We start from the raw sequence: 17513 nt of genomic DNA, 5'->3' as shown, positions 1-17513 counted from the left end.
GGTCATGACTTACCCACTTTCTCAAAAGGCGTATCAATAAATCGCAGTGATGTGCAGCCGCGAGGCCAATCCCACCGATGCCAAGAGGGACTAAGGACGGCGGAACGAACACCGATGCAATGGAGAATGATAGAGGCCGAGCGACCGAGGGTTGCTCTGCACTTGATTGACGAGGAGAGCAGAGACCGGGTGCAACAAGGGCAAAGGACAGGAAGAGGAGGAGGGTGCTGGGACGAGAAGAATCGACAAAGAGACAGTGAACAAGGTGGACTAGCTGCGATGGAATGCACGCGTTTTGAATCGAGATGAGAAGCGGTCACTGCCGAAGAAGGTGGTTGAGATGAGGGCACTCCCATCTCTATATACTAACTGCCTTCAAAGGCCATTCGTCACCAATATTTCCAATTACTGTAGGCCTCCTGGCCTACTCTATCAGCCATGCCCTGTACATTCTGGCAATTCTCCCGGTTGAATTGATCAATGCCCTTGTCCAATGATACAAATTTGCAATTTCCTTTTGGCTGGCGTCCAGGACCTTGTCAGTGCATGGGCGCACGAGAAACCTAGTCTTATTCAAGACCGTCTGGCCACCTCAATGGCGACCGCCGAGGGGGAGACGGGATCGCACTTGACAACTTGGGAGTCAGGACCGGGGGAGGATGATTCCATGTCAGACTAATTTAGTAACGGACATGGGATGGTGGTCGATGCATGCATTTGTCCACCTGCACGGTTCATAGCTGCGTTGTGTACTAGCTGGGGCCATCTCAAGGGAGAATAGTACCGACTACCTACCGATAGGTCCAAATGCGCGGGACCCAGGTACCTTGAAGCAATGACCTGCATGGCGGTCTCATGGACCCGAAGCATACTAGTCGTGCTGTAGTAGGGTCGTAGTAAGGTAGGACAATAGTCCTGTGGATTGCAGATCGTAGACTGCAAGACGTACATACCTCCCAGAGGCCAAACTCATGCACTGGAGAGCTCTTGTTGACCTTATCCCCGAGATTTCTCGCTTTCTCACTACAGCCCCCCGTGGGCGCTCCTTGCCGACGTGAAGTGAAGTGTGCACTTTGCGGGTTCCCGACCACGTCTGGGAGCAAAGGGCTGCGTCATGATCCTCTCTCTCCGAAGATCATCTTTCTGGAGGAGGGGAACGAGGGCAGAAGACCTGCCATCGAGGCAGATCGGAGGGTCCAAGATGAAAACCAGTTCACCATCGATAGTCTCATTGGCCACGGGAGGATGGGAACCATGAAATGACGAGCCGTCACCGTTAGTCACGACGACCACTTTCTCTGGGGAGACGATCGCAGGGAAGAGCAAGACGAGCAAGACCAAACCGGGAGAGAAAGGTCCTGCTTTGAAATGGGGGGAAAATGCTGAGCGCTGAGAGGCGGGAATTGGAACTCCAAAAAGTGGAGAGTTGCACATCCGGGGACCCGATTGAAGCCAAATCCATGACTCGCCTCCCGTCATTCGCGCACGCTGGAGAGGGTCGGACGGCCCAGAGACCAAACCAGTTCAGAATCGGATATCGTACGGTCGATCTTTTTCGTAGAGACATCCTATGAGCATCCAGGAGGGTAGCAGTGGTGAGTACTGTACATGCAAGTACCAGTCTCTCAGCCTCTACTGCTCTCTGCCATCGGTATTTACGAGTGATAGGAAATCTTCCTCTCAAATTTCTAGCAGAAGCAAATCAGGAGACCAAGTCTCCAGACAAGAACAGACCCATTGCACCGCAACAACCTTCAGGAGTATAGTACTCATAGCACTGAGCATTGACTACATCAAAGTAGCACAGCTGAACCGTGCACAACATAACTGCTTCACCTTGACGAGACGTTCAACCTCGGAGGAAGCTCCAAATCCGCATTTGAGAACTGACCAGCTCCGACCGATCTGTCCGGCAGCGAAAAAGGGGGAACGCATCCCGATCTCTCATGAAAACCCAGGGCTCGCGCAGTTTTGCCTCAATTGCGTGCAGAGACTTGGCGGCTCTCGGGCCCTCAGTAGTCAATTTGAAGGTGACAGCCGTCGAGAACTTTTTTTTTCAAAAAGTGCTCGGGGAGAAAGTGGGTCACTAGGGACTGTAACCGCGGGCCTTCTTTCATGTCCAGTCTCGTTCTCGTGAACAGGGTACGAGATGGAGATCGAGACGGAGAATTGGAGGCAATTCGCCTGGTGCGGGATAACACCCATATCGAGGCGACTACCATGTCTTCAAGTCACTTTATCAAGTGTTAATACTTCACATGACTTGAATCGTGGACTGATCTATGGTACGTGTTCTGAGCCACATCGATGCTCAAGGGAATTGCCAGCAGGGGGTTTGAAGGTTTGCTCCTCTACCTCACCTACCCTTGAGCAGCCCGTGTCGCAAGTAGAATGGAGGCGGGACGGCCTGTTGAGTACAGGGGGTATCAACAGGGAGTCATTCTGGAAGGCGTAGCCGCCATGGACAATAGTTTAATTTCACAAAATCTCCCGCCCACCTTTAGTGGGCGACAGCGTAGCCCTCGAACATGAAATAGACTCTCATCACTGAGGGCTAGCCCATGGGGTCATATTCGACCGTGCGCCGGGAATGGACGCAGCCTCGCAGCCGCTTTTGAAATTGGCAGCTTGTTTTGCACTTGGCCAGCGCGGTGGAGATTCGACCTTGCATCTGACCGGGCCGCCTGCCGTGGTGGTCATTGTGGTGATGAACGTGAAAGCAGATGATATCAACGAGAATGATCAATATTCATTTGCCAAGGACATATAGGCCGGGTCAAACGTTGCTGCATCAAGGAAGAGCAGATGGTGCAAGATGACTTCCAGGTCGCATCCCTCGTCAACGGCATGACTGATGCCTAACAAGGGAGACGCGCAAAAACGTGTCAATCCCAGGGCTCTTCGACAGCTGCGTCGTGATACGCTGACTACACGGATCCAAACTCAAAGACAATTGACATATCTATGTGCTAGACGTTTCCTGTTGATTACAATAGACCGCCTCCCACAGGATTGTCGTTTCTTTGTTGGCCACGGGCGAAGATCCTACGGTGGCTAGGTGCTACTAAGCATTTGGTGGCCAAAGGTCTTGCTTGGCAGATCAACTTGAAACGTGCAGATACCAGGCACTAAGGATGCGCGTTGTGTAGGAAGCCCCGAGCCAAGCCAAATGAGATCCATTTAATCCGTTTCCGGGCAATGAGAGGCCATAATCTCGAGCTGTTTAAGGTACAATGTCACTATGAAAGCTTGACCCTAGTCCAAGAAAGGGGGTCCTGCCCGATCGCTTGTCTTTTGTGCCTTGCCAGGGGGGGGGACTTTGTAGACTGCAAAGTTTGCGAGGTTTGTGGAGCTAGAAAGAGATTATTGATCCCGCAGAGTGACCGATGGCAAATGCGCGATTGTTGTAGCAACTTTGTTTTTCTTTTTTCTTATCAGTCCATCCTCCTTTGTTGTTTAGATCTTGGAGCGAATGCAAAAAAATTCTGCCCCAAGTCGACTCCTGCCGTCCTTGGATCTTCCCAATTCGCACTGAGTCAGTCCTGTAAAAGCTCATCCAAAAATACGAAGATAGCAGTACTGAGTCTTGACTCTGCTGAGTGTTCATCACCACGAAGAGACTCTCTATTGTAGCAACAACACAGAAGTCCAAAATCTCCCGTCACCTCCACCGCGATTCATAAACGCCTCGAAACGGCAACGCGCTCAGTCCCCACAAGCACAGAACTGCCCAGCCACCGCTTCTCATCCCGTCCGATCGACACAAAAGGGCTCTGAACTATCCCGTCACTTTTATCCGGCCACCGTGGCCCAGGTTCTATCCACCATCCAGGTGTCAATCTCAACAATTCCTCTACCCAGCGCGCCCCACTATACGGCGCACTCTGCGACGGTCCAGAAGCCTTTTGTGCCTTTTTTTTTCTTTCTTTTTTTCTTCTCGCCTTGTTGCATATTGGCCGTGTTGCGACCCGCGCCTTTCGCTAGGCTCAATGTATCCCTCGCTCCGCCAACGGGTCTCAGATGAGGGCCAGCAGGTGGATCCCAGAGCCTGGGAACCAAACCGCTAAACCAGGACTGGAAAGACTTGGCGCTGAGACGCGCTGCGACCTCGTCTCGGGGGGATCTTTTTTTGTTGAGGGGGGAAAAATTTCTTCTCTAGACTCTCGTTCAGTAACACCCTTTTCTTTCTTATTGAGTTTGTGGTTTGATGGGTGATGGACGGCCGAGGGCTTGTGTGGGGGAAAGATGGCCCAGTCCTATCTCGTTTACATGCATGGCGTTAGTGCGGATGCAGCCGCGTATCCATTCGTTATTACCCAAGGCGAGAGTCCTAAGAAGCTTCAGCCCTCAGCAGCCATTGAGGGCTTCTCTGTGCCACGGTCAGAGAGAGTCCCGCAGGAGCTACATTACGGATCAAGGTAGACGCCGATGGTTTACAATCATCCGCGTTGCCTCGATCACGGGGCTTTCCATGAGTTACTCATGAGTATGCAGGGGATGGTATGCCAGTTATGCACTGATGTAGCATGCATTACAATTGTTACACCTCAGATACTGTTTCGGCCAATGCAGAGAAAATGAGTCTCAGGGAATGGACTCCCCCCGATCTATTGTTGGCTATGACACGGTCAAATGCGCCGTCTCAGCAGAATATAATCCTCGGCACCGACCCGTGTCTCGTAAGTCCATACGACCCGAGAAAGTCGAGAGACTTACGGGCCTAGTCGAGCATCGCGCAAAAGTCAAATCGTACATCTTCCCCTCAGCTTACTAGCTCGTCCATGAGGTGGCGTCTCCCATTTCAGGAGCTGTGCAAGTTCAAGGGACTTCCTCCGGGCATCACCGTTTTAGTCTCCGAAGCTTGTGTGCAATGGTACACAAGGATTGTATAGGGACGGGGGGGATGACCCAGACGGAAGAAGTCCCGCATCGCGGCTGTATGCGTCTTTCCCGTGGCCCTGACGTGGAGAGCCCAGAGCCATTTGAATTTGGGTCAAAACAACAAAACAAATAGGGTTGACCACTTGACAGAGTAGATCTAAAGCGAGCATCTGACTGAAAGCCTTGGGGGGGGGGGCTTGCCATCCAGATCCAGGCTCAATTTCGAGATCCCTCCTTAGATCTATCAAAAGAAAGAATACCTCAGTCCACAACACCGTCTTCTATCGAAGCGACGACTGATTCTCATGTGATCTCGGAGCATTGCGAGTTGCCAATACTCCCTGCCCGCATTTGACAAACCAAAGTTCCCTCCGCCTACGAGCAGGCAGAGCCAACACTCACCACGAGAGAATCTGCTTCGTGGGAGATCTCTCCCCTCGCGTGCCAGGAGTGTACATCAAAGATCCGCTTCGTTGCCCCTTTTGGGCAAGGATGACTCGGGGCGTGGACCCCGCTGATTGACGGAGTTTCATCGAGATTCCAAGTATCCCGCGACTATCCCGGTGCATCCTCATTGTGCCACGCAATCTGGGGAAATTGGGACTGGCTGAAACAACCGTCAGCACAAGGACTGCAAATCGGAGACGGGCGTGGCTGGAAACGCTTCTGCCTTTGCATCAGACAGTTGCAGGTCTGGACAAGTCCAAGAGGGGGCCAGGAGGATGGCTTGTAGATGATTAGACGGGGTCTGGTCTGGTCTGGTCGGCCGTCCGACTGCTGTCATGTCTACTGTAAGTTGACTACAAACAAGGTCTACACTCGCTGAGTAAATATTAGCCGGGCGCGGCGAAATGCATTGGTAATCCGAGTGTTTTGTTCCAACATCAGTCTGATGACCAGAGTCGCTCCTTTCACGTGTTACCTGTCCACGTCAAATCATCTCTGTTCACATGGCGGCCTTTTTCAGTCTTTTGCATTGGAAAATCGAGCAACTTGGCCGCAGTAAGGCCATGGATTTGGACTTGGAGGGACAACGGTCCTGCTCTATGGAGGATGAATATGCTCTGTTGGTACCCTGTTCACGGCCCCAATCCATTATATTGTTTTCTTTTTTGAATTTTGGGGAAGCCCCATCAGCTGTCGAGTGTTTTCCATTGCTTGCTAAGCTGGCTCAGTCTATGTTTCTCGGTCGTACCCCCTGTTGTCCATTTGCAGGGATGTGCCCGTGCGGTCCTATCTTAGCCGGTTGGTCTCGGTCTCGTGGCTGATTCTGATGATTCCATTAGGAAATGGAAGGACCATTTGAGTTTGGTGGGGTGTGGAACTCCATTCTGCCAAGACGGAATATTGCAGCCCTGGGCAGAGGCGTCCCCCCAAATAGATCCAGATCCATAAGCGTGGGCTTGTCTTATGCACGAGCTGTGGAAGAGACAAAAAGAAGGAAGCGGGGAGGGGGATGGAGGGTTTGCTTCTTCGCTGCCAATGGCGAAGATCAGAAAAGGACGCGACTCCGGACGCTCTAAAGTTGCTTGCCACACAGCTTGACGGTTTGCACTCGAGGGATCGATGACTCCACCAGAGTAGCGACGATCTGCTCGAGGGCAGCACGCCTTGAGGTTCGTGCGACATGAAGCGGTGTGTCCCAGTTAGCGTGGACGGACCGGAGAGCTTTTCCTTCCTACGAGTTGAATTGATCACCTGTGATTTCCTCTTCAATGGCGACATGGCGGTTCAAACAGTCTCAAGTTTGCGCCCACCGATTCTCTTGAACTCTGTGGATTTCCAGAACTACCCTGCATCCATTTCTGATCTTTCAGCCCCTCGGGGCGTTGCGATTCTGGTCCAACGTATTACAAACAACATCTTCCTTGTAGTCTGGATGATCGGGGTCCCGCACAAGAACCCCAGCTCTGACCACATGATCGTCAACCCCCCAGGAGAGAGAGAAAGAGAGTCTCCACGTTGGAACTCCTCCAACGTGAGATCGTTGACTCGTTCGAAATGTGGTGCCTGGCTGGTTTCTCGCCCGAACGGCACCGATCTGATTCAATTTCGCCCCAGTCGATGGCCCACGATCAGGCAATCAGCAATTGGGCTTGGACCGTGGATGACATACCATCACCCCCCCCCCCCCCCCCCCCTTCTCTACCAAAAGCGCCACGAGACAATTTCCCCAGATTGGTCGCACTCCATGAAGCGTTCTCCCGACTCCATGCGGGGGTGAGAGGGGAAGAAACTCTCATCCTTTCGGCAGATGAAGCTGAGATGGAACGACTCCCCCCGTCATCACCACGGCAGTTCTACGGCAAGACGCTCTCGGCGGGTCATTCGTTCAATAGGGTCAATTCCAAAGATCATGTCACCAATGGCACGCCAAGTTTAAATTTCATCTGAGCGGGAAAGCAAAAACAAACCTTGTCAAATGCCGAGGAATTTTGGGAATTGGCAGTCAGTTATGTGCCGTCGCTGTGAGAAAAGAGGGTCTGCGCGCGCGAGGACCCGAAGGATCAGCTGACACTGCTCCAAGCGGAAAGCCTGCCAAGACTGACCATACAACGTCCATCAAGATCATGTCATTTTGTGAACCACAACCATGTGTTGTGACCCCGGCAACTATACTCGCTGCCACCTATTCTTCGATCGAACAAATCGAAAACATGGGCCTTGGTAAGCTTGGGCTGGCGGATCACTTCAGTTGTGTTGTACAAATCCCAAATTCTGGGTTCCATCTCCCAGGTACCCATCAGGCGTCCTGAGTTCCAAATGCTGCTCTTCTGTCCCGAGGTCCGCAAAGACACTTTGTCTCTCTCTCCACTACTCACAGTGGGTTTGAAACAACAGTTTCCACGTGAGCATGGCCCGTGGGAACCTTCTTGGTGAATATGTTTGATCCCCGCGGCATATCGGCATCGTGAATCGGGAAACGAGTTGCCCATTTCTTCATCGCACGGTTCCCTGACCGGCTCAACCACTCTGGCTACATTTCCCACTCCACCAGGACCTGAATTCGCCGCTGCTCTCGGCTCGGCGGAGCGGAAGGCAAAAACTCGGTTATGATGTCGTTCCAGTTGAGGCGACGGGGTCCACTTGGAGATCATGAAGGTTTGGTTCCACGCCGCATTCGTCAGAGCTGGGGAAAATCACCCCGATTCCACCTCCACGTTCTGGGCTCGTGGGGCTCGGTCCCCGAGTTATGGCCGGCCACACTTTGGATGAATCATCGGTCCCAAAGACCTTGTTTATTAGCTAACCCTCGATTTTGTGGTGGATACTGCGCACTGCTCACGCTGGACATACTGAAGTGGTGTAAAGATGACTCGAAGGTTCATCCCGTCAATTGCAGGGAACGATTGAAGGGAGGACTCAACTTACAACGACAATTGGCGACAAAGAGATGCACTTATGGGGTGCATGCACGCTCTCTTGCTTGCGCCCGATCTAGTGAAGCACCGGGTCCGCGCACAACCACGTGGATACCTCCCTCTCATCATGCTCAAAGGCCATTGATCGCTTGGCAGGGATGAATGTTTTCAGACTTCTGGCCGAGTAATCTCACAAGATCTTCTCCTGGAAGATTTGCGGCAAGGTATGCTGCTTGTTGTAGATACAACACCAGGTCTTCCTATTCGCAGTAGCCACTCAACAGAAAAGGAATAGGTTCTCGGTGCTGCATGACCCTCGGATGGTGGCAGGACATTCGCTAGTATACAGCCAACAGCACGGTGTGCGTCACAGGTAAGGTTGAGGTTAAATCACCACCCGGGCAGGGCTCATACACCTATGTACTAAATCTATTTAAACTGATTTCTTCAGAACTCGAGTGAAGAACATTCTCTCCTATAATCTCTTCAGTTCCGGAAAATAGATACTATATCTTATTGCGCGTATATCGAATTGATTTGAACTAATTTGAGCCGTCAATAGTGAATCTACGTGAAAAGGGTTGATCGATCGTCTAGGTAAGGTTTTGTCTGAATAGAAATGGTGTGAACTAGACAGATACATAATCCGCAAGTGTTTGATCCGTCGAGATATGATCCCGTCTGAAGCGTCTGTTCAGTCTTCAAGATGATAGACAGAATAACCAACACGTCAATCTTCCAGATCTTGGAGGAACACCGAGGTTTATTACACGTTCGTGACGGTCTACCATTTCTCTATCAGTGGTTTCTGGCCCTGATCCGGACAAGATGTATCAATTGTCTTCAAGGCAACGAACTCCAATTATAGGAGGTTTTGGTAAACTATGTGGTGCATAAATTGTAAAGACTGATTCTAGGTACAAGTCCCGAGGTCTCTTAAGTTCTCTGTGATGTATCGTCTCAAAAGCCAACTTGTCAACACACCCACTTCTACACTACATCTTTTGATAAAAAAGAAGTTCGTATGTCGATATCTCCCGCCAAACTGCGCCAATGGAATTCATGCCTCTCATGACCTAGGTTGCATTACTATCAGGGCGTGTCGCCTGCCAGAGAAAATCATAACTTATACTGCAAGGCGAAAATACAATCAGCGATACGGCTTTCCTTCTCCTTTCATATGCGGTAGGTAGACTTACTCTGAAAAGTCCGTTTTCTCGGTCAGTCAGGTCCAAGAATTCCGTATTGGAGAGGTGCGCGTCTGCACTACTTCGCCGCTCTCGCCGATGATTCTCCCAGCTATAATACGCTCGCAAAACGAGGGTGGACACGATCGCCACCGAAATCGTTGCAACCAGGGCAATCTTCGCCGGGATGTAATCTGGCTCGTCCTCTGTGCGAAAGGTCAGCGGGCCCAGAATGTTGCCCAGACAGAAGGACATCAGTAGAACCGCGTTCATGGTGATTTTCTTGGTGTGGCCGGCCACGTTGGCTCCGGCAATCGAGTACATTAATGGAAGAGCCGAGCCGGTCATTTGAGTGAGATAATTTCCCGCGAGTTGGGCCGCTTTCATGCTCTTGGGAGAAAAGGCCAGGAGACAGCTGCCGAGTAAGCCTCCTGATAAGGCGAGGACGACAGAGAGACAACGCTGATCATATCGAGAGGCGATGTTGGTGACGGTAAGGATGGTCAGAATGCTGACCACGCCGTTGGGGATGTTCAGAAGCTCAGTCTCCTTTGTAGTGAATCCGATATTCTTGATGATCAAGGAGGTGAAGCTGCTCACTGCGGCATTGGGGACATCCATCGCGGTCACGATGATGGCGATCAGATATGTCTGCGGATCTTTAAAGACTTCGACAAACTGACACCATTTGAAGTGCTTATTTTCGATGCCGGTGAGATTCTCACGGAGTCGCTCGATTGCAAACACTTTCTCATCGTGGGTCAGTCTCGATGTCATGGGGTTGTCGGGCATCACGATGTAGATGCAGACGCCCACCGCAATGGTCATGAGCCCAAAGATCAGAAACATAATCTGCCACGACTTGAAAGTGTCATTGGAGTAGAAGAGGAGTCCATATGCAACGAGGGCGCCCATGATGGACGCCGTACCGGTGCCGAGATACCAGATCCCCATGCGCCGGGGCTGCTCAGTCCGCGTATACCACATGGAAGTGATTAGAATCAGAGCAGGCGCAATGGCACTTTCAAAGCACCCCAGAAGAACCCGGAGTGTCATTAATCCTCCAAAGTTTTTCGCGGAGCAGTTGAGCGTGGTCATCAGACCCCATAGAACGACATTTAACCCCAGGTACTTTGCAGTGGGCAGTCGTTGCATCAGATACCCTGTCGGCAGCTCAAAGACAAGGTACGTCACGTAAAACGCAAGGGTCAGGTTGGAGAACTGATTCGTTCTCATGTTGGTGTCTTCCAAGAGCCCCATGACGGAAGCGTAATTGATGAGCACCTTGTCCAGGTATTGAAGATTGTAGGCCGCCCACATCAACGGCATGATCATCCAGTCGATCTTGCGCACAAGGGTTCTCTCGTTGAATTCAACTGCGACTCCACGGCCCTCGTCACGCAGGAACTCAAGAGCCGCATCGGCCTTGCCCTCTGGCAACAGTCCGTCTTTGATTTCCATGTCGCCAGTCTCATGTGCCATTTGGGAAGACGTGTGGCTGACTTGGTCAGGCCCCATATTGAGTTAATAGGATGCTGGTGTGATGCCTCCACGCGTATGTGTGCGATCACGGTACTGCTATAGCTTCACTTTAGAGACGCCTACTCTGAAAAAATCTCCTCATTTAATACTTTCTTCAAACAGATATCGCGCCGTGATCGCATCAGAACTCGGCAACATGGTCTCCGCATGCCGCACCATACGTAGAGATAACAGGAACTCGAGCTTCTCGCATCTACATCGAGATCCAAATCTCATAGGCTCTTTTCAGGCATGTATCTGATAAGACAAGCTGCCAAGGCTAAACAAACAATTCCTTGATACAGATGCAAACAAATCATCCAGCTTTAGCGAATGATAATGTAAACCATGTACGACGCGCGAAGAACACCGGAGTACTCCAATTGATCTGTCCATGAACACTTTATCGCTGACCACTAGGTTTTCCCACCGACTCGGGAGACACAAAAGAAGAGATAGGCGATCAATTGCATTCCGAGAGGGACTCATCCGGCTCATCAACTGCCTCTTTAGTCCTAATGGAGAAGGTCGTGACTTGACTCGAAGATGCAGGATCTTATCAGAATTGGAGTCTGACCCCGCATGTTGATGACGATGAGATAAGGCCCCGTGTGGAATGATTGAATGGGGAAGAAGATAGCAATATTGGAGAGGAAGTGGGAGCGCTCAAACTTCATTGTTCATCTTGGGGTTATCAATTTTGGCTAAATGCAACTTCGAGTCCTCTTGCCTAGCCGTGCCACGAAGAACATGGCAGCGATAAGTGGTGGTAAAATCAAAAGAGCAGTTGGGGTATTGGGGTACTGATAGGGAAAGTACCAGAATTGAGAGCCATCTTGAGGTTAATTTGAATTCTGTTTTTTTGTTTTGTTTTTGTTTTTGTTCAACTGAATCGTCGACTCTTCGAATCTAAATGATCAGGATGTCCTCGTTCTCAAGGATGCATGTGCAAAATGCGACCACTACCTGCTACGTCTCATGACGAAATTCAATCTAGGTCCAAGTCAACGCAATCGAGCTGATCGGGCACTCCAGTAACAGTGAGAAAAGCTCTCTCACGGGCTCATTCACAGGAAATGATATTTGCCAAGGCTTCACGAAACACAATGAATGGTTCAGCGTTCATGATCAGGTACTGGTCCGGGTGTATATGACTATCCATTTCTATGTGTATGACTATGTACAGTGGTCTGGTTTATGTGCATAATTTCGTAAATCACTCGAGAGAAAGACCCATCCGCCCTTTTCGCTCTCAGTCCAGCGCAGCCTTAAGCCTGGGCCTCCATGGCCTTCTTGAACTCCGCACTGAATTCCCAATCATTGTAACCCTTGCTATCCTTGGCGTTGTATAAAGTGTCGCGATTGTGAGGCACAAGAGGGATGTTGTTCTTCACGCGGAAGGGCAGATCAGGGTTCGAGGTGTAAGGACGACCAAAGCCAATCACCACGTCGTGGTCTTTGTACTTTTCATCGACGGCCTCCTTCGCAGTCTCGGGCTGGTATCCACCCGCGATGACGACGGGGCCGGCGCCACGGTACGCGTCCAGGAAGAAAGTCAACTCTTCTTCACTCTCGCAGTCCGCATTGCCAGCAATGCGAGCCTCGACCAGATGCGTGTAAGCCAACTTGAGCGGGGCAAGCTCGCGCGCCAGATACGAGAACTGCGGGCGCGGGTCTGCCATCTTCATGGACTGGAATGTACTCCAAGGACTGAAACGAATTCCGGTGCGGTCGGCTCCAATGGCGTCGGCCACGGCACGGGTGACTTCGATCGCGAACCGGGCACGGTTCTCCACGCTGCCACCCCAGCGGTCTGTTCGCTTGTTGGAGACGTCCTGGATGAACTGATCGATCAAGTAGCCGTTGGCACCGTGGATCTCGACACCATCGAAGCCGGCTGCGACAGCGTTGCGCGCCGCCTGGGCGTAATCCTGGATGAACGCCTGGATCTCATCTTCGTTGAGCGGGCGGGGAGTGGGCGCATCGCTGGAAACAGGAATGTCGCTGGCGGAGACGAGGTCGTAACCGGCGGCCTTGAGAAGATCGGCGCTGGCGACACGGCCGAGAGCCCAGAGTTGGAGGTAGATGTAGGAGCCCTTGGCGTGCACCGCCTCGGTGACTTCTTTCCAGGCGGCGATTTGGGCGTCGTTCCAGATACCAGGAACGTTGGGGTAAAGACCGGCGCGCGGGGAGATGAGCGTGGCCTCGGTGATGATCAGCGTGCCGGGCAAGGAGGCACGCTGAGCGTAGTGTTCCTTGACAAGAGGCAAGGGGACGTGGTCATCGTCCACACGGAAACGAGTCATTGGCGCCATGGTGATGCGGTGGGCGAGATCCATGCGCCCAACGCGCAGGGGGGTGAAAAGCTTGGTCATTTTGTTGTATCGTTGGTCGTGCGATGTCTGTGTATGTGATGATGGAAGGTTTGGCGGCTTTTCTTCTCTCTTCTGGTCGAATGGAAATACGATTGCAAGGCAAGGAACGCTGATGCACAAGATAGAGCACTGGGAATTACGGGTTTCTTGAATAAATGGTCTGGCTACGAAGCCGGGTTCTCGCGATCATCATATACTTGGACCAAAGTGGAAAAAATGGCTAGAATTAGAAAGTCCTCGGCTGGCGCCCGGCACTTACGTCAGGTTTTGATTTCTAATGGAGATCGATCAGGGTCTATCCCACGCCGTGGATGCGAAGGAACATCTTGAATCACGCAAGAACGGGGCCCGACGGAGAGCGGATTTATGACTGAGCAAGACGCGAGAAAAGTCTCCGAGTCGGCACTTTTATTGCCGCCTTGCCATCAGAAGAAGGTGGCACTGACTCAGTAGTCTTCCATGCCTTCCGATCGCCGGGATGACTGGAGAAGCGAACTTGACACTAATCGCTGACGGAGCCACGGCATGATGATCTTTCGCCAAATTAGTCATCAACGTGTCGAGCGACAGGTGTGTTATCTTGGAGAGCGTGGATTTCCTCGTCCATGTCTGCAGACCTGTCGAAGCTCGGCATGACCTGGGAGTAAGAGTTGAGCGCGGACAAGTATGGGGACACGGCCCGTCACGAGCTGGGTGTGATGGCCACTCCATGGTAGGAGAAACACATCAATACGACGCATACACTAAATCTATCGGGACCAATCTCGAGGACTTTGGAAGATGGCCGATGCCTTGCAGATGGGAGATGTTCAGGTTGAATGGAGGTTTCGTGCCTCGTACTAAGACGGAGACAACTCGTCGCTCGGAGTGGACCCATGGACAGATAGTAAAATTCTTTTGGCTCTCCGCAGTGGTGCAAATTGGTTTACAGTACCTGTATTGGTCTAGTCACCAGGAAAGTATTCATTGACCCAACCACGGAACCAGCGGATATGTTCAGTGTGTTGGCCAGCGAAAAAAACCCCTTCAGAATCATACTGGATTCCGTTGAATGACCCGATGCAGAATTCATGCCCATGCGGACCCCAAATCGTCGTAGCTTCCACCAGATGGACTTGACCCGGATGAAGTCGACCGCTTGAAGATGGACAGGACTTCCAAGGTCCACCTTTACAGGTCGTGGAGAGTAAGAATTAGGTAGCTTTCACTTGGCTATTCAAGACGGTCGATGCCGGCACGGGCGGTCCATCGTAGAAATTTGGGTGATTGTGGCTGGAGGGCGCACAATTGCATGGCCGAGTCAAACCATTCGTTCGATTCGGGAAACATTACAATTAATGCAAAGTTCTTGCCTGGTGTGAAAATCTAGGCATTATATCAACCACAAAACACCACAACGCCGCGCTAATTTCATTGCACACCTTGCCAATATGACAAAATCGTCCCGCGGAGGCAATACCGCTCAAGAGGATGCAAAACACGTGGAGATACCGTAGTACAAGGTCCCAAGTGGCATCGACAAGCACTCAATGTCTACTTGTCAAAGGATATAGAGTTCACAATCATGATCGCTCCAGGCGTCGTGCTGTGGCCTCCAATTGGTGGTTGAAGGCTCGAATCTGGTTCAACAGGCCTCCCTGCGCGCCTGGTGCTCGACAGCTTACGTTGTCGGCCACGGTACGAAGCATAAATTCAAGATCAGACGATGACGTTCCATCACCGGATTCAGCGCGAGTCTGCGACCGGTCCAGGGCCATATCGAGGCTGTGAAGCGAATTGTTGATGGTGTTGCGAGCCTGAGGTGAAGGGTTAGCACTGAAGGCTCTGCGGGGTGCTACGAATGTTCATGCAGAACTCACCGACTGTGCGTTTTCCTCCTCCATGTGCTTCGCTCGCACGGCATCCATCTGTATTGCGACAATCTCCCGTTCTTTGCGCACTTGGTACAAATGATTGCGAAGGTCCATCATGTCACGTTTGGCTTTCCGTAATTGCGTGGCCAATGCGAAATTGCTGTCCAAAACCTCGCTGATGTCCATCAAGCGATTGTCTAACTCCGTACCAAACTCCTCAACGGCTTTCCGCTTGCGTGACCACTCAGCTCGTTTCTGGGCATTGTCCTCGTTTTCAATGCCGGCTCCGAGCTTCTCCAGAGTCTTTTCAAGGGTCTCTCGGCAAATCTGGCCTAGAACATCGGCGGCATTGACACCCCCTCGAGCGGGCAGTTTGACATGAGCGCGAGACGAGGCATCATCGGCAGATCCCTCGGCGGTCGTCTCAGGTGCACCCAAAGCGGCCGCATTAACCAGACGGTGGACTGTGACTGGCACGGTGTCACCCCTCGGTGCCCTCGCTTTTCGTTTCGGCTTGTCCGAGACCTCTGACTCGACCTGCTCCCCCTTATCTGTTGTAGGCGCGTCGGTGGTACGCTTGCCCTTTCTTTTCTTCGGCGGCGCGGGCTGAGCTTGAGAAGAACCTGCTTCCATTTCGGCTCTTCTGTTATCGTCCGTTTCAGACGCTTGAGGAACTTGGGTTGCAGTGTTCCCGGGTGGAGCTTCGGATGATAGACGTGTGTCTTTCTTCTTGTTACCTCGCCGAGTTCGAGCGCCCGCTGTTGATACCTCGGGCGGCTCAGTTTCAGCAAAACTCTTTGAACGCCCCGTTTCTGCTTGTGATTTGTTTTTTCTCGCGCTGGGTGACATCTTCCGTTGAGTGCGCTTTTTCTGCGCGCGAACTCCGGGCTCAACATGTTCCTTGGTTTGAGGCTGTGCGACTTCGGCATTTCGCACCCCCTCTTCCCCGTTGGAGTTCGCTATCACTTGAGCAGGAGAACTTCTCCTGTTGATACGTCGGTTTTTCGATTTGCCCTTTGGAGGGACACTATCGTGCTCAAGCGTCGTTTCTATCTCCAGGTCACGTGGGGGCTGCGGGTCCTCGTTCCTTGCACTGGGAGAGTGCTCATGCTGAGCGGCTCGCGAGGAATCCACCCGGGTTGGACTACTCTGTCGTGATAGCTGGTGTACCTGGCCATCGGTGGTGGTGTCAATGCGCCCGGGATCCGTTCTCTCGGGGGATGTCGCAGCGGTTGGGGAAATGGATTTTCTCGTTTTTTGGCTGGCAGCCCGGGTTGGCTTCTTCCTTGCCGGGCCTGTCGCTTCCAGAGGTGACTGGCTTTGGCGGCGCCTCTGCGGTAGCGACCGGGACGAATCGACTAGGTCGGCGACAGGCTGCTTTTCTCGTAACGACACCTCCAATGGGCCTAGGTTTGTATTGTCTGGGCTTGTAGGCTTATTTTTGGAAGGGCCTGCAGGCGATTTGTCGACCTCTCTTATTCCAAGATCATCCTGCCTCTCTCCCAATTGTGATCGTTCGTCGCTCGCCTGCGATTGGGCACGCCTGCCAGGCCGACTAGCCAGCGGGCTTTCACCGGAAGCATTTGGAATGTCGCTAGAACGTTTGGTGATCAATCCAAGTTGATCTTTTTCTGAATTTGCGTTCACAATGTCGGAAGCTGGTGCGCGCAGCGGAGTGGTCGATTTTCGTGTTGATGGCCCTGATGCCGTGGAATTAGCGATCTGATCTTGCTTGGTACTTAGTTCACATAACAAACCAATTTTTCTCCTTTTATTGCTGCGCATTCTATCCGAATCATCTTCAACAGGTATATCATACGGCGAGGGACGGCCGGGCAGATCGTTTCGTGCGCTTCCAGGGGTGCGCTGAACTGAGGCATTCGGCTGCAAGCTCGGGGATGTTGCGACGGTCGGCGCATTCTCAATTTGCGCTGAACGCACTGGTACCGGTAATTGAGCCTGTGGTCCTAGAATCGAGGACCCTCCGGCTTCTCCGCCAAAGGAGAATCCAAAATCAATTGCTTTCGTCTTGTGCGTTCTGTTTTGCGCGTCAGTCTGGCCTTTCTCCTGTTATGATTTCGCGGGGTAGAGGCGCGTACCCAGCGCCGCGCTGGCGCATTTGCAGCCGCTCCTCTCGCGCTATGAACCAGTTGTCAGAATCATTTGCCCGTTAGTTTTTCACCTCGTATGCACATACTGGAAGCCATTGTGGGAGGAACGGCGTCGTAATGGACGCGTCGTGTGGAGGTTGGAGATGCGAAGATAAGCCGCGGCGGTCGAACCAACCGATAAGTGGGCGTCGACGCTGGCCGATCCATTTTTGTCCAAACTTCT

General features: G+C 52.0%; 4 protein-coding genes across 4 annotated transcripts; all 4 read right to left on the bottom strand.

The window, feature by feature from the left end:
* Nucleotides 1–2544: 2544 nt before the first annotated feature.
* POX_b02728 (uncharacterized protein) lies at nucleotides 2545–2700 on the bottom strand (the record flags this gene model as incomplete). The annotated part of the gene is made up of 1 exon (XM_050111638.1): nucleotides 2545–2700. The coding sequence occupies one exon, from the start codon at nucleotides 2698–2700 to the stop codon at nucleotides 2545–2547; it is 156 nt and encodes a 51-aa protein (XP_049971984.1).
* Nucleotides 2701–9319: 6619 nt separating this feature from the next.
* POX_b02727 (uncharacterized protein) lies at nucleotides 9320–10948 on the bottom strand (the record flags this gene model as incomplete). The annotated part of the gene is made up of 2 exons (XM_050111637.1): nucleotides 9320–9349; nucleotides 9443–10948. 2 exons carry the CDS (start codon nucleotides 10946–10948, stop codon nucleotides 9320–9322), a joined length of 1536 nt encoding a protein of 511 aa, XP_049971983.1.
* Nucleotides 10949–12219: 1271 nt separating this feature from the next.
* On the bottom strand, nucleotides 12220–13326 carry POX_b02726 (Chanoclavine-I aldehyde reductase; the record flags this gene model as incomplete). Its single annotated transcript, XM_050111636.1, has 1 exon — nucleotides 12220–13326. The coding sequence occupies one exon, from the start codon at nucleotides 13324–13326 to the stop codon at nucleotides 12220–12222; it is 1107 nt and encodes a 368-aa protein (XP_049971982.1).
* Nucleotides 13327–14888: 1562 nt separating this feature from the next.
* Nucleotides 14889–17497, bottom strand: POX_b02725 (uncharacterized protein; the record flags this gene model as incomplete). Its single annotated transcript, XM_050111635.1, has 5 exons — nucleotides 14889–15122; nucleotides 15186–16879; nucleotides 16937–17217; nucleotides 17279–17318; nucleotides 17377–17497. 5 exons carry the CDS (start codon nucleotides 17495–17497, stop codon nucleotides 14889–14891), a joined length of 2370 nt encoding a protein of 789 aa, XP_049971981.1.
* Nucleotides 17498–17513: the final 16 nt, after the last annotated feature.

The sequence above is a fragment of the Penicillium oxalicum genome, chromosome II, assembly GCF_001723175.1.
Source record: "Penicillium oxalicum strain HP7-1 chromosome II, whole genome shotgun sequence".
NCBI lineage: Eukaryota > Fungi > Ascomycota > Eurotiomycetes > Eurotiales > Aspergillaceae > Penicillium > Penicillium oxalicum.
Note: the sequence above shows the minus strand (reverse complement) of the source record. Positions and strands in the feature narration are given on the sequence as shown.